Source organism: Cupressus sempervirens, chromosome 6 (genome assembly GCF_028749045.1).
Source record: "Cupressus sempervirens isolate cs-2001-9-10 chromosome 6, ASM2874904v1, whole genome shotgun sequence".
Taxonomy (NCBI): domain Eukaryota; kingdom Viridiplantae; phylum Streptophyta; class Pinopsida; order Cupressales; family Cupressaceae; genus Cupressus; species Cupressus sempervirens.
In genome coordinates this window covers 364,738,061-364,754,605 of record NC_143123.1, presented here as the reverse complement: position 1 = coordinate 364,754,605, position 16,545 = coordinate 364,738,061, and the positions used below count along the sequence as shown (strand labels likewise).

The window sequence follows — 16,545 nt, the reverse complement described above, 5'->3', positions numbered from 1 at the left end:
AATAAATAGTCATAACATTAATTACACTTTCCTCATTTATGTTCGTAATTATTACAAGAGGAAGCCCAATTGCAAACACTTCCAAGCATTTATTTGGATGTCCTAGAGATTTTGCAGTAGAATATACATTACTATGTAATATTGTACAACTAAATAAAACCATCTCAAACCATATCTATACAACACAATTAATTATCTCGTTTAGTGTGTCGGAATACAAATCAGCTCGTCACCCTAGCAAGATTGCAAAATCTCACCATGCAAGGAGGAAAAAGTAACTCAAGAAAACGTCATCCAGTAACATTTCAAATAAAATTAAGGATCAAACTGCATTCTGATTAGATACCCAATTTAAAACATTTTCATCACAAAAATCGCCCAAGAATAAACTAAACTTGTTTCAGCAATAAAATTTGGCCCCTCACCAACTCAATTTCGAGTCAAATATGCCAAACTTCAAAATGACTATATACAATACGCGAATAAATCTAGGCATGCATGCTTGTTCCAATAGGATCATCATCAACGTCGCTGTCTAATCTTTATTGGAAGTTTTAACAAAACAACCACCTTAGGAAGCAAATATCCGACACTAATTAAGACCCACAGAGGATCCCAGCTTTGAAAACCTTGGGACGGAGCAACCTCCTAAATCCTCATCTGAAGAAATCGACCTGCATTTCTCAAAAAAAACTGATTTTGTTAGACGACTTTCCAGTTTTCATCAAACAAGGATAGATAGGATGGTCAATAGAAAAAGAATCTAAACTAAAAGCAATTTATTCTAAACCCGTGAAAGATATTTATGCAAAAACAGATTACTCAAAACCCCTATACCAGTTAAAATATTCATGTATACTCTCCAATATGATCTCTCCAAGTTAATGAAATCAAGAAAAACCATAAATAGTGAATTAGCTAAACCCATCAGAAAATTTACTCCAGGAGAAATCTTCTGAACTAAAAAAAACCATTTCCAACATTTGCAGAATTTCTGAAGCCTGTATAGATGGTCATACAAAACATGCAATAAACTTTTCATAACATTCATGCTGAGTGAGTCATATCTTCCTGGAAAAAAGATAAAATCATGCCTCATGAGATTAGCCCGCAAGAGCATCGCTCGTACATCCCTGTCAAATTCCACTCCAGTTTGTAAAACACGCTGAAATGTAGTATTCCGCTGATCAGCATGGCGAGCATATAAGATCTTGTTGTGCGAATCAATGCGGGCCTGAAATAGAGAATAAATGAGGCAGAATTTTTCACAACTAGTGCACAATTGCAATATAAGAAACTTCAGGTACATACACCCCCACAAGCATGATACAAGAACCAATACCTGAATTTGATTATCCATTATCAAAGCCTCGAGCTCTTTTTCAAGCCCAGCCACACTTGTCTTGAATGCATTTGCCATGGTATGGAGGTTGACTGATATGAAAGGGTTTGTATACTGGATAAGTGCTTTATGCCGAATTTGATCATATAGTGTTTCTACATGATTATGAAGATGTACATCAAGCAGTAAGTTTGATTTGAGATTTTGGAGATATTCCAAGCATGATGCATATCGGCTGAAACACAACAAAATGGACCCTTGTCAGATAAGCCAGAACCCTTTAATCTTTTAAAATAAAAATAAAAACATGTTTCCACACAATGGGCAATCAAGGGAAAATAGAAGCCCATTAGAGAACGGACAGACAGCTTAGCTGATCTAGAAAGTCTCGGAGGACATGGGAAGCCATTATAATGGATCAAAGATCAACTCCAACCAATTAGTAGGCCTTCTATGGCCAATTTATACATTAAGCTTGCATGAAACTAGAGCATGTTCAATGCGATAACTTTAAGAGACATGCACAACAAAACAGGATCAGGACGAAAGCCTATTCCACTTACCAATTTTCTTTGGTATAAGCTCGAACTACAGCACAACAGTTGGTAGTTATAAAATTACCCCAAGATCCTAATCAATTAAAAGCAAGAGAGCATTATCATAACTACCAATATATCCAAATCAATTAAAAGTTGACAAGCTCACTTGACAACTTTCCTTAGAATTCTAACGGTTGTGGATTGACTGTATCACTAGATCCAAATCAATTAAAAGCAGAAGAGCTTAATTGGCAGTTTTCATTAGAATTCCTATGATCGTCGATTGACTATTAACTTATTAGTCCACCACAGCTGTAGTTATTGCCTCACCCACCATGATCATTGGCAAAGCTTGGCATCATATAAGGTCAATAGGACAAATAAAATAAGGTCAATAGGATAAATGTTCAGAAAAAAGAAAAAGAAAAAAAAAACAGCTTCAGGTCCAGGTGCATTTCTTACTAAAAACAGGTTCAAGTCTGCTCTAGTTAGATTAAGATTGATGTAAGGAACTATGTCATTCCTCTCCAAGTCATAGTTTCTAGTTTGACTTCCACCAGTTTTCTATTGACAGCAGGCTTATTTCAAAATTTTACCTAGAATCTAGAGGATTGTAGATTGACCATCACATTATTAGTCCTACACAGCCATAGCTTTTGCCTCTAAGATCTACATCAACTGCCTGATTTCTGATAGCCATGCATGGGACTGCCCTTGCCAGCTCACCCTTTCATTTTCTTTGCTGGTTGAATCGACTCGATTGAGAAAGGTTGTAGGAAATATTAAACAAGGAATCTCCAACACATTTGCAGCCTTAATGCAGAAACTGACCAAAAATGATATAACTACACACAACCAAAGAAGCAAACTAGAGGAGTTATCTCTTCACAAATGATGACTTTGAGAACTCTTCCACATTCTTGAATGTTCTGCACACGACCCTAGACTCAATGGCAAATTTGGAGATCAGTTTGAGCAAGTGCAAATGAGAAATGATTGTTCTGGAGTTTAAGTGAGAATAGGTGCCAAGTGTCAGTGTAGATAAGTTGGAGAAAGTACTATCCAGATTTCAAACATTCAAGGAACATTCTCGATGAAGGGGCATTTAATGCATAGTGGTTATTCACTTCACCCCTCTTCTACTGAATAGGATAGCATAGTGGCATTTACTAGCCCACTAAGGAAGTGGTTCTCTTTGGTTGGTTTGTCTGGACATATGCATTAATTGTAGATTCTCTTTCTTTGTCCTAACCCTAATAAGGGTTGAGGTGGCACATTCTGGGTCATCGATTTTGTCTTTATTTGGGCCACTCGTAATTGGAAACCTATATAAAGGCCTCATTTCTGATTTGCAAAGGACAGAATTTGAAGGTTGTTGGTTAAGAGTTTCTTAAGTACAGTGTAAGGTTGGTTCTGAGCTCCTTTGTGGATACTTCACTTTTCTATCTTTGATGTGTATCATTCGTTATGATAATATTCATCGAGATGTGATAATCTTTTGCCCAACCTGTGAAGATTGCACCAACTTTTCTTAGTTATTGAATTTGGTGAAACAAAGTTTGGTAAACTTCATCGTAGCAATGTTCATCTTTATTAAGTTCTTAACCGTAATCTCATGTACTTTTTGCATATGCAGTAAAAGCCTTAAAAAGTCCTCTCATTGCAATCTTACTTCAATCTATGCAGAGTTTTGATCAAGAGAGGATAGGATACTTCAATATCTTATTCTACTGTTCATAGGTCATAAATTACACAGAAATACCTCTGATGAAGTTAAATATAGCAATGGATATTAATAATGGTTTGTTATTTGAATTTTCATTCAGTAATAACATTTTGAGATTTAAATTGAATCATTTTTGCAAATAATATGACATGTGAGGTATTATATTTATAATTTTATTAACAATTATGGATTTATAATTATCACTCTTCTTTTTATATTTACAACTTAGATGTTTGAACATGTAAGTATAAATTTATAATACATATAAATGTATGTGTAAATTGTAGTACTTGTGTACTGAAACCCGTACTTGAATCAGCAACTTAGATTGAAAGCCCTTTGTCTACCACAATGGCTCCAAATTTAAATTCAGTTTTAATTCAGTTTTAGTGGATCCTTTGGTGTACAAGCAGTCAATATCTTTTCTCATGAATATTCTGAATATCCAGCCCAATATATGTTTTTCAATAAATAACTGCTATACTTCTATACTTGAAAGACACACTTTACTATGTGCTGATGCACATTGAAGGGACAATTAATGTTGCTTGTGGATTCAAAGGGAAAAGGTCATGCTAGTGCTAAGATATGTTTTCTCGTGACTTTCAAGAATATTCCAAATATTTAATATCCAACTCAATATATGTTTTTCAATAAATATATTGAGCCAATTCGATGGTTTTGCTGGAACAAAGTCACAGGATTCCTGCAAAGCATGTACTTTCATACTTCAAGGACACATTATTATGTGCTGAGGCATGTGGGAGGGACAGTTAATGTTGCAAGACCTTGAGGATTCAAAGTTAACAGGTCATGCTAGTGCTAGGAAGACTGCTTCAGAGTTTTTTTTCAACAAGTAATAAGGGTAAGTGGCATCAAAGCTAAGATACAAACTCCGAAGTACATGGAAGCCTCTGTTTACAAATTGCGATGGTGTTTGGCTTTGTAAGTAAATTTCAAAAGAACCCAATGAAATGTTGGAGCCAACAGTCACATATTCTACCAATAAGAGATGCATAAGGCTCCCTATGAATCCTTGCTCTAAGCACATCAGCATTCAGTAAAAAATTCTCAGATAGAGAGTTCAGAAGGGAATGATGATACTTAAGTATGTTCCTCCACAGGTTGCAGACATTTTGACAAAGCACCTCACTAAGGGGAAGTTTGGGATGCAGTGAAAGAGACTGATTGCTGAACAATTCTTTCAACAAAAAAAGTGAAGAGATTCTTTTTTGAGTTGCTCTGCTAGAGTTCACTGTATTATCCCTTGCAAATAACATATATCAGATTTGAAAACACATTTAAAACCTTAATATCTTTGCCAAATTATGAAATTGCTTTAACACTGCAATAGAAAAAGACTGAACAATCACACCTCTAATGCAAATAGCTTCGTATAAATTGAAATAAACTGATTATGCAGATTTGCAGAAAAAAAGAAGCTCCTAGTTACTGGCATATGATGGTTCATACAGTTTTTACGATCAATTACTCAGAAACTGGAAGCAAAATCGTGCCTGCGGGCACAGCCAATCAACACTATTTTCAGGCAGACTTCAACAAAGTTCCCAAATCTGGATTTAATGATATCATGCATGAAATTACATATACAAAACACAAAGCCCAAGACCTTCACGAATTTATATTATAATAAAACCCAAAATGCTCCCAAACAAGGTGCCAGCAGGCATTAGACTACACTATTTTATATGAAACTTCACTCAACAAACCAAAACTTAATCAATGATGATATACCAGTTCTGAAATGATTAACAGCAATGTACGGCCACAACATTGTTATTTTACATATTACCAGCTACAACAAACTGAAAATGCACTTCCCACTGTTTTCGGGCAGACTTCAACAAAGTTCCCAAATCTGGATGTAATGATATCATGCATGAAATTACATTTACAAAACATAAAGCCCAAGAGCTTCACCAATTTATATTGTAATAAAAACCAACATGCTCCCAAAAAAGGTGCCAGCAGGCATTGCAGGATCACTATTTTTGATGAAACTTCACTCAACAAACCAAAACTTAATCAATGATGATATACCAGGTCTGAAATGATTAACAGAAATGTATGGCCACAACGTTGTTATTTACATATTACCAGCTACAACAAACTCAAAATGCACTCCCACAACAAACCAAACCAAGCTACTAACAAACCATTATAAACTGCATTAATAAAATAATGAAATCTAGACCTTCTACACAATGGTAATATGTGTGAGAGAACAGCATAATGAAGCTCTGACTCCCATCCTAGTTTACTAAGAACATCCTGTCCAAAACTCTCCTTCTCCATTGGTTTCTAAGCCATGATGGAAACAAGCATAAACTTACCCAATTTTTAAATGAAAATCCTACAGAATGAAGCCAAAAACCTTTTTTTTATTGAAAACCATTCCGAAAAAAAATTTGGACATCAAAACCATGACCAGGAAGAGAGATTGCCTTGCATGAATTGCATGTAACTTCCTCTGCCAAGTGTAACTTGGCTTCTTCCATTTCCAATGCAGTTTGCCGATTGTGTAAGCTGGTCATAGCTACTAAATACTAAAAGTAAAAACAGACTACATGAAGATCCCACACCAAGATTGGTAAGTAATTAAATTAAAATATATTTGGTGATAACAAAATCTATTCTTAACCAAGTCAGCAAAATTAGTTTTATTTCCCAATCTGTCACCTGGCTCCTAATTTGCTATCTTAAAACTATTGTCATCCTATTTTAAAACAAATTTGAAAAAGGGGCACGACATGTCCTCTCTTACCAAAATTGCTTGTCCTCAAGTAATTACAACAGTTATTCTCCATTATCATGATGCCCAAAATATAGAAACATTTCAAAATGTATAGCAGATCGTGATCCTAATCTTCTTCCCAAGTATCCTGAAAAGTTTGTAAGAAAACGTATCTTTGCTTTGTAATATTGTGAACTTGAGGTCTTGTAACATTCCTTTCATATTTTTCAATTAATAACCTACTCTAATCAACTTCTTTCCAGGATTAAATATGTTTCCTATCACCAAGAATGCTAAACCAAAAATTCATGCAGTGCTTCTCAAAGATAAAATTAGATTATCACAGCCAATAGGATATTTTGCATAGAAAATTAAAAATCCATTAAAGTGATTACCAATCTTGGAATTTTCAGAAGACTCTCTATAGGATATATCACAAACAGCCTCAAATTTTGCTCTGTTTGAAGGATGCTTGCTGCAAATATAGGATCTGATTTGAAACAGGTAATGAAACTTATGAAGAACATTAAACCTCATCATATATCAACATTCAATATTCTACCAAATTCTGAATATTGATTTTGCAAGATGGAGGCCCTTCTAATAGAAGATTATGCACTTTCACAATCCTTCAACAAGCACAATCTGATCTCCAAAAAAATCTTCAATGTGATACTGTAGAGATAGTTTGAAGTCATATAATACTATGTTAATTCTGTAACTTGCAATCATGCTGATCTGATAACAGATCGGTCTGATCTGATCTTGCATGATATATATTGATCTAAAGTCATTGCATTATCCTCTTAATGATATTGGCGCCTATCCTTGAATACTAGTTTAGATCCAACTAAACTCCTTTGTTTTAGTTCATGGTTAAACTTGTTATTGCATGAAAAGTTGCTGACTTCTAGGGAAGAGTCAAAGTAGACTTTGGAAGGGACATGTCCTTTGTAAGGACATGTCCCTTGGTCTCTATATTTATTAAGGGTATGATAGAAGTCTACTAGCACACAAGAAAACAATAAAGTCTGCTCCTTAGTCAATACTGCCCAAATACAACTTGAAGAAGAAAAAGACATTTCCAGATTTATATTTCTGAATTCATTCAAGACAGAACTTTGAAGTTATCTACAGCAAGTTCAAAGGAGGTATAATCTAAGTTTGATTCAGTTAAATAATTTGCAGAAACTTTAAATGGTATCAGAGCTCTGGTAGTCGAACCTAGGCTCTGCAAATTAATTAATCAAACCTTATATATATCTAGCATCATTCTCCTATCTTCAATAGCATACACAATCAGACCCAAGGATAGGTTTGACGGGAAAGAACACTTTAATGCCTGAAAATTCAGAATCATGATGATTCTTGAAGAAAATGATGTAAAACAATTTGTTGAATCAGCATCTAGACAACCTACAGTTGAACCTCATAAATCCTTCTGGATTAAAGGAAATAGGAAAGCTATTCAGATCATATTAGATGAAGTGAAAAATGATATCGTACCTATGCTAATAAAACATCAAACAACATTTGCTATGATGCATGCACTACTAAATGCATATGAGGTTAACAATGCAACTAGAGTTCTTGCACTAAAAAGGCAACTAAATCACATACAAATAAAGAAGGGAGAATCGATGAATTCTTACTTCCTAAGGGTTGCCAGCCTAAGAGATGAACTTGCAAGTATAAGAACCATCATTAGTGACACGGAACTAACACTGATAGCTATAGATAGATTACCAGATTCATGGGAAACTTTCGCACAAGGAGTAAGTGCTAGAGATAAACTTCCTAACTTCAATAGACTATAGGGAGATTGTCTTCAGGAAGAATCTAGAAAACTAGAGAAAGGAGGGAAATTGAAAACGGAAAATGAAGAACTTCATGTTCTTAATACAAACTCCTATAAAAGCAAGAAGAAAAGGGGAAATCAAAAGAATGAAAAATCTAAGAAAGATCTATCCAAAATAAAGTGCTTCTGATGTGAAAAGTTTGGGCACTACAGATCTAATTTCCCTGAGAATTCTAAATAAGTGAACTGTACAAATGTTACTAGGGAAGAAGATAACTACGATCCTAAGAATGATGTATTGTATTTGTCACTATCAAATGAAGTCTCAAGTAAAGCATGAGTGATTGATAGTGGATCATCTAAACATATTACAGGATACAAAGAAGCACTAGACTCAATATCAAAAAAAGTTAATGGCGAAGTCACCATCGGTGTTAATTTAGCACATTTCGTCAAAGGAATTGCAAATTGCACCTTGAAACTAAAATCAACAAATTCTCTTCTCAAAGGAGTACTCTACGTACCAGGAATAAAAAGAATCTAATCTTGGTAACAACACTTGAAGATGATGGACATAATGTTGCATTCATGGACGATAAAGTAATAACCTGGGCTAAGAGCTCATCACTTAAGAAAACAAAATTGATTGGTTAGAGAAAAGGGCATTTGCATGAATTAAATTCAGAACCTAGTCGACCTATTCAAGCCTTAATTCATGAAGCTACCGACATAAATGAGATATGGCACAAAAGGTTAGGACATGTAAATTTCAAAACCTTATCAACTATGGAGAAGATGGGTATTGGTTTACCTAAACTAAATAAAGACCACTCAAGCATATACAAAGGGTGCACTTTGGGTAAGAACACCAAAACTCCATTTCATCATAGCACTAGAAAAACCAACAATGTTTTGGAATTAATCCATTCAAATTTATGTGGACCTATGTCTGTTCCTTTTCTTAGAGGATTCTGGTACTATATTTTGTTCATAGATGACTTCTGTAGGAAAACTTGGATTTACTTCTTAAACTGCAGAGAATCAAAAGAAATCCTAAGGAGATTTAAAGAATTTAAAACATTAACTGAAAACTTATTAGAACATAAAATTAAAACTCTTAAAACTGATAATGGAGGGGAATACACCTTAGATTTGTTTAAAAGGTTTTGTAAAGAAACAAGAATTAAGAGGGAGTCTATCGTTCCTTATAACCCAGAACAAAATAGGGTAGCATAAAGAAATAATAGAACAAGTATAGAAGCTCCTAGAGCTATGATATTTGATCAAAATCTATAATATTACCTTTGGGCAGAAGCCTCTTGTACTGCTGTCTATATTCAAAGCAGAAGCCCTCACTCCTACCTTAGAAATAAATCTACTAAAGAAGTTTTTACTAAGGTTAAACCAAATATAAGTCATTTTAGGATTTTTGGGTGCCCTGTATATATCCATATTCCAAAAGAAAAGAGAACTAAGTTAGAACCCTCCGAGAGGAAAGGTATTTTTGTAGGGTATTGTGAAACATCTAAAACATATAGGATTTTCATACCTGGACAGAAAAATATTGAACTTAGTAGGGATGTAATTTTGAAGATCTAGCATTCAAAAGAGCTCTAAGTTGTGAAGAACCCTCTCCTTTACCTAGTTCTAAAAGAAATACTGAGTCTGAGTCTCAGAGGGAGAACATGGAAGAAATTGAAGATGAAATTTAAAACTTTAATCTTGGAGAAACTCAAAATTCAAAGAAAATACCACTTTGGGCCATTAAAACAGTCAAGGAAGCACATACTTTGCTGCACCTTCTAGAACGGTCAGAGGAAGCAAAAGACTCAAAAGATTTTCTAGTTATACAACAAACATAAATAATTTGTCCAAATCAGAACCAACCAATCCTTTAGATGCCATTAAACATACAACTTGGAAAGAAGCTATGACAAAAGAATACCAATCTATTATAAAGAATGATGTTTGAAAAATTGTTCCAAGACCTAAAGGAAAATCTATTGTTTCTTCCAAGTGGATATTTAAAATAAAGCATGTTGCTCATGATAGCATTGAAAAATATAAAGCCAGATTTGTAGCCAAAGGATTCTCTCAGAAAGAAGAGATTGATTATGAAGTAACTTTTGCTCCTGTTGCCAGATACACCTCTGTAAGAGCAATCCTAGCCATTGCAGCATCGAAGGGATGGAAAGTACATCAGATTAATGTAAAAACAACATTCCTAAATGGAAAGATTACAGAAGAAGTATATTTGGAGCAACCTGAAAGTTTTGAAACTCACGATCCTAACATTTTTGTTTACAGGCTCAAGAAAGCTCTCTATGGGCTTAAGCAAGCTCCAAGGGCTTGGTATGAAATAATTGATAAGTATCTCACCGGCTTAGGATTCTCCAAAAATGAAGCCAATCCAAATTTATATTATAAAAGAGATAAAGATGATATGGTAATTATGATACTGTATGTTGATGATTTACTAATAACAGGTGATGATCTTCTCATAAATCAATGCAAAAAAGATCTAATCAGAGAATTCGAGATGAAAGACTTGGGACTCCTTCATTACTTCCTAGGACTAGAAGTACGATAGAATTATGACAGCATTATACTTAATCAAGGGAATTATACATAAGATATTTTGAAGAGATTTGGAATGTGGAATTGCAAGTCTATGTCTTCTCCAACGGAGACTAATCTATACATAAACTTAAAGAAGCAGCAGCAAAATCACCTTCTGTAGATTCTATTCTCTACAAACAGATGATTGGGTCTCTTATGTACTTGGTAAATACAAAACCTGATCAGTTTATGTGTGAGCCAAAGGAGATTCACCTAGTTGCAGTCAAACACATTATGAGATACTTACAAGGCACTCTTAATCTTGGGCTCAAATATGAGAAAGTTGATTTAGATTTACATGAATTCATTGGCTCAGATTGGGGTGGAAGTGTTAAAGACAGAAAAAGTACTTCAGGATGTTGTTTCAGTTTAGGATCAGCAATGATATCTTGGATATGCAAAAAGCAATCTTCAATAGCACAAAGTTCCATAGAAGCCGAATACATTGCAACAGTGATGGCCTCTCGAGAAGCAGTTTGGCTTAGAAAGTTAGTTGTGGGATTATTTGGGCGAGCCATGAATCCTACAATTATTCATTGTGATAATCAAAATTCCATCGAACTTTCTGTGAATCCAATTTTTCATGACAGGTCCAAGCATATCGAAATTCTTTACCAGTATGTAAGAGATATTGTAGACAAGAATACTGTAAAATTAGAATACCTTTGCACTACAGATCAAACAACAGATATTCTCACCAAACCTCTCCCTAGAGTGAAGATAGATCACTTCAGGAAAAGACTTGGTATGGTTGAATTGTAATTCATTTCTATTCTTTAAATTATTATTAAAATAATTTTATTGTCAGGATATTGACTATTATGGGCTCCACTATTTATATTCATTATTTAAGAAGTGATGATTTCTCAGATAATGAACACTTGTATGAAAGACATTATGAGAGGTGACGATCTCTTAGATAATGTGTTAAACAATAGAGCTCTATTGTAGGATCTGGATGAGTTCAAAATCACATTGTGATGTAGACATTGCTATGTCTATAAGTCACAATTTGGATAAAGGAAGAATTTTATTATTCTTCGGAGTTTACCCTGTGTTCCAGTAGATCTTAACTCGGGATCATGTTGTGATATAGCTATACCCATATCTATGAGTCACAACTTGGATAAATGAAGAATTTAATTATTCTCCGGATTTATTCTATATATTGTATTCTTTGCAATATTGTTATCACTAGTAGCAGTAATTTGTCATATCACAGGTTTAGTAATATGACATTGTATCATGTGTTCAATGATACCACATGCTAAGAAGATTCAGATAGATATAGAGTATCAATTCTTGCTTGTTCATCTTTATTGATGTTGCTAGAAATGATATCTCTCAGTATGATTATCAAGTTAAGAGGGAGTGTTAATTCTATAACTTGCAATCATGCTGGTCTGATAACGGCTCGGTCTGATCTGATCTTGCATGATATATATTGATCTAAAGTCATTGCATTCTTCTCTTAAGGATATCGGCACCTATCCTTGAATACTAATTTAGATCTAACTAAACTCCTTTGTTTTAGTTTATGGTTAAACTTGTTATTGCATGTAAAGTCACCGACTTCTAGGGATGAGTCAAGTAGACTTTGGAAGCGACATGTCCTTTGTAAGGACATGTCCCTTGATCTCTATATTTATTAAGGGTATAATTGAAGTCTAAGAGCACACAAGAAAACAATAGAGTCTGCTCCTTAGTCAATACTGCCCAAATACAACTTGCAGAAGAAAAAGACATTTCCAGATTTATATTTCTATATTCATTCAAGACAGAACTTTGAAGTTATCTACAGCAAGTTCGAACGAGGTATAATCTAAGTTTGATTCAGTTAAAGAATTTGCAGAAACTTTACATACTATGTAATGAAACTTACTTCTCTTTCCAAAATTGCTTGTCTCAAGAAATTGCAACAGTTATTCTCCAAAACCATGATGCCCGAAATAATAAAACAATTCGAATTGCATAGCAGATTACGATCTTAATCTTCTTCCCAAGTATCCTGAAAAGTTTGCGAAAGCATACCTTTGCTTTGTAATGTGTGAACGTGAGGTCCTGTAACATTCCTTTCATATTTTTCAATTAATAACCTACTCTTATCAACTTCTTTCCAGGATTAAATATGTTTACTATCACCAAGAATGCTAATCCAAAAATTCATGCAATGCTTCGCAAAGATAAAAATTAGATTATCACAGCCAATAGGATATTTTAGATAGAAAATTAGAAATCCATTAAAGTGATTACCAATCTTGGAAGCAATTTACTCAATTATCTTGGAGTTGTCAAGAGACTCTCTATAGGATATATCACAAACAGCCTCAAATTTTGCTCTGTTTCAAGGATGTTTGCTGCAGCTATAGGATCTGATTTGGAACAGGTCATGGAACATATGAAGAACATCAAATCTCATCATATATCAATATCCAATACTCCGCCAAATTCTGAATATTGTTTTTGCAAGACAGAAGCCCTTCTAATGGAAGATTATGCACTTTTGTAATCCTTCAACAAGCACAATCTGATCTCCAAAAAGTCTTCAACATGATACCGTAGAGATAATTTTATGTCATATTATACTATGTAAGGAAACTTACTTCTCTTCCCAAAACTGCTTGTCCCCAAGCAATTGCAACAGTTGTTCTCCAGAATCATGATGCTCAAAATAACAAAACAATTAATGCATAGCAGATCGCAATCCTAATCTTCTTCCCAAGTATCCTGAAAAGTTTGTAAGAAAGCATACCTTTGCTTTGTACTATTCTGAACTTGAGCTCTTGTAACATTCCTTTCATATTTTTCAATAAATAACCTACTCCTATCAACTTCTTTGCAGGATTAAATATGCTTACTATCACCAAGAATGCTAAACCAAAAATTCATGCAATGCTTCTCAAAGATAAAAATTAGATTATCACAGTCAATAGGATATTTTACATAGAAAATTATAAATCCATTAAAGTTATTACCAATCTTGGAAGCAATTTCCTCAATTATCTTGGAGTTGTCTAGAGATTTTCTATAGGATATATCACAAACAGCCTCAAATTTTGCTCTTTTTGAAGGATGCTTGCTGCAACTATAGGACCTGATTTGAAACAGGCAATGGAACATATGAACAAGATCAAATCTCATCATATATCAATTTCCAATACTCTTACCAAATTCTGAATATTGATTTTGCAAGACAGATGCCCTTCTAATGGAAGATTATGCACTTTCGTAATCCTTCAACAAGCACAAACTTATCTCCAAAAAATCTTCAACGTGATACTGTAGAAACTTACTGATATGATTGATAGTTTCCTCCATGAAACACTTTCAAGACAATTTCTGAATACAAGTCAAATAGTGTCTTGGATCTGTGGCAAGAAATGCATTGTCATTGGGTAAGTCAAATCTAAGCCTTTTGAAACATTTTCTGATGTTATGGATATAGTTTTTGCTTCTATAGGACTGCTATAAGTTATAACAGCCTTACAATCAATGCCACAGCCAGTCATATTTTGGAAAAAAAAAATCTTTCATTCACCAAAACATTGCTGAGATGCGTAGCATAAAAGTGCATAATCAAAGACCCAATCATAACCTCAACATGTGAGAAGTCATTTTCAGCCACTTGGATTGGCCTAATGAATCCAAAATGAAGTAGACGTGGGATCATACAGCAGCAACATTAATTGCATGTCATTCTTGGAAGCCCAAGAATAAACAACTTATTTTGTAGGAATGTAATGAACTCCCTAGAATCATCCTTCGCTATATGCTTGTCATTGTTCACATTTCCATTTAAAATGTTGGTGGCAAAAGCAACATCAACAAAGAATTACATGTTGGAAATACCATATCTTCTACGGAAGGTAAGAAGACACCAAGAAGCAAACATTCTGAAAAAGTCATCTATTAACTTCACTTGTAATGTCCATCAATATGGCTGATCTCTCCAAAAGTACCAAACCCAAAACTAGCTCATTTAATGCAACCAATAACCCAGATATATCTAACATGAACCATCGGACATTTGAATTGTTTCAAAGCATAACTGATATTTAAGTCCTCAACATAACTTGTGAATCCATCTTTTGACATTTGAAATTAATTGACTCGACCTCCTTGGATTCCAATATTTGCACTGAAATCTAAACCATTCCTTTTCTTGAAACTCCACGCTATAAAAAAAAGCACATGGAAAATATGGAGAATTTCGCAAACAACATTAGAGGATTATCTTAGCAAAACCCTTCCACACTCTGTATATTGCTAAGTTACCTGATTCCTTGATTTAAGCCCAGGTTCTTGTACGGTTGCAGTTCTAGTACTGGTTCTGGGCCAGTTCTCACTGGGTTCTGCCCATGTCCTTCCCAGACACTCTGGTTTTCTGTGGGTTCTCCTCTGCAAAACCCACAGAGAACCCAGGCGCCTGGGAAGAACCCAAGTGGAACCTACATAACCAACAGAGAACCTGGGTGCCTGGGAAGGACCTGACTGGAAGCCAAAGGGACCCATAGCTGAGGGATGCTAAAAATGGGATCTGTTTGAATATTAGAAGCTCATATTGGTCATAAAAATGACGGAATTTTTTCCTAAATCACCTAGCTGATGACCAATTTTATGGTTATCATTGTATATAAGAAACAATGTAGGAAAATAATTATTATCACAAGGAGTAATAATTGTTCAAGATAAATATATGGAGATTTATGTAACATGTTAACTGGATTGAAATCATCTGCTATATAAATTATTTATCTATGAGTTCAAAGTGTCACAATATATCCACTTGATAAATGCTTGGTGACTTCTGATAGCTGAAGCCTGATCTCACCAGTGGTAATAAGCTAAATGCCTGAAGAGACATAGGCCTAGCAAATAAATACATAATCAGAACAGGAAGTATATATGCACTACAAGGTTTTACTGATCTTTGACCATGTTCTTCAATAGAAATTGTTTCTCGGGCTATAACAACTGAGACTGCTTCTGCCCTCACTCTCACAAACTTAAGATTTTTAGTATATCAGAAGCTCACCATAGTTTTCAGACAGAATTTAGTCTAGTTTATACCAGCTTGCACATAACCTTGTGTTGAACACAAGTTCACCTCAAGATACCGAAGGCTACTTTAGAGACTTTAGAGCAATATCAATCACAAGAGAAGAGAAGCATGTTCTCCAAGAAGGGCCATGGTTTACAAATAGACCATGGGATTATTCCATTTAGATTTAGATCTCCAAATGCTCTATAATATCTACCCGTCTTCAGACATGGAGTTCTTTCAACATAAATCAATTCAAAATCAAATACTTGATTCTCCTTTAATTGGTAAATCAAGTAGAGAGGCAAAAACTTGAACTTTGTGTGCTTATTGCAAATTAATATCAATAGATAGCTTGATGCACACTCAAAATATGAAGCACTATGGATGGCATGCTCAAATCTCCAAGGAACACAATTTTGAAAATTTACTTTGCTGATTTGGAAGGTAGAGGAAAGAATGACTTGAGGCTTTCTTCAAAACTAATTAAATTCCTTTCCCATTATTGTACACAAAAACATCATGCTTGTTAGCCAAAGAATGTGATGTATTAGAAATGTGAAACAAGAGCACAAAATATTAACCTCCATATTTGCATCAAAAACCACGTGTGTTTCACTACTGTACATGAGTAACAAACGTCTGACACCCAATGTTTGTTCACCACAACATAGAAGTCTTTATCAGACTTTTGTTCACTCCAAAGTGTGAACAATATCCTTCCC

The 16,545-nt window shown here is 34.5% G+C and overlaps 1 protein-coding gene across 1 annotated transcript in view; it reads right to left on the bottom strand.

Moving 5' to 3' along the window:
* Positions 1-303: 303 nt before the first annotated feature.
* The window catches only part of LOC149552594 (COP9 signalosome complex subunit 1-like), a 38,709-nt gene continuing 22,467 nt past the window's right edge, over positions 304-16,545 (bottom strand). Inside the window, exons 5-7 of the mRNA XM_089788195.1 lie at positions 1,343-1,577; positions 1,095-1,234; positions 304-674 (exon numbers count right to left, since the gene is read on the bottom strand). Of these exons, the coding sequence (XP_089644321.1) occupies positions 593-674; positions 1,095-1,234; positions 1,343-1,577 (457 nt within the window). The 3' untranslated portion in view covers positions 304-592. The remainder of the gene's footprint in view (positions 675-1,094; positions 1,235-1,342; positions 1,578-16,545) is intronic.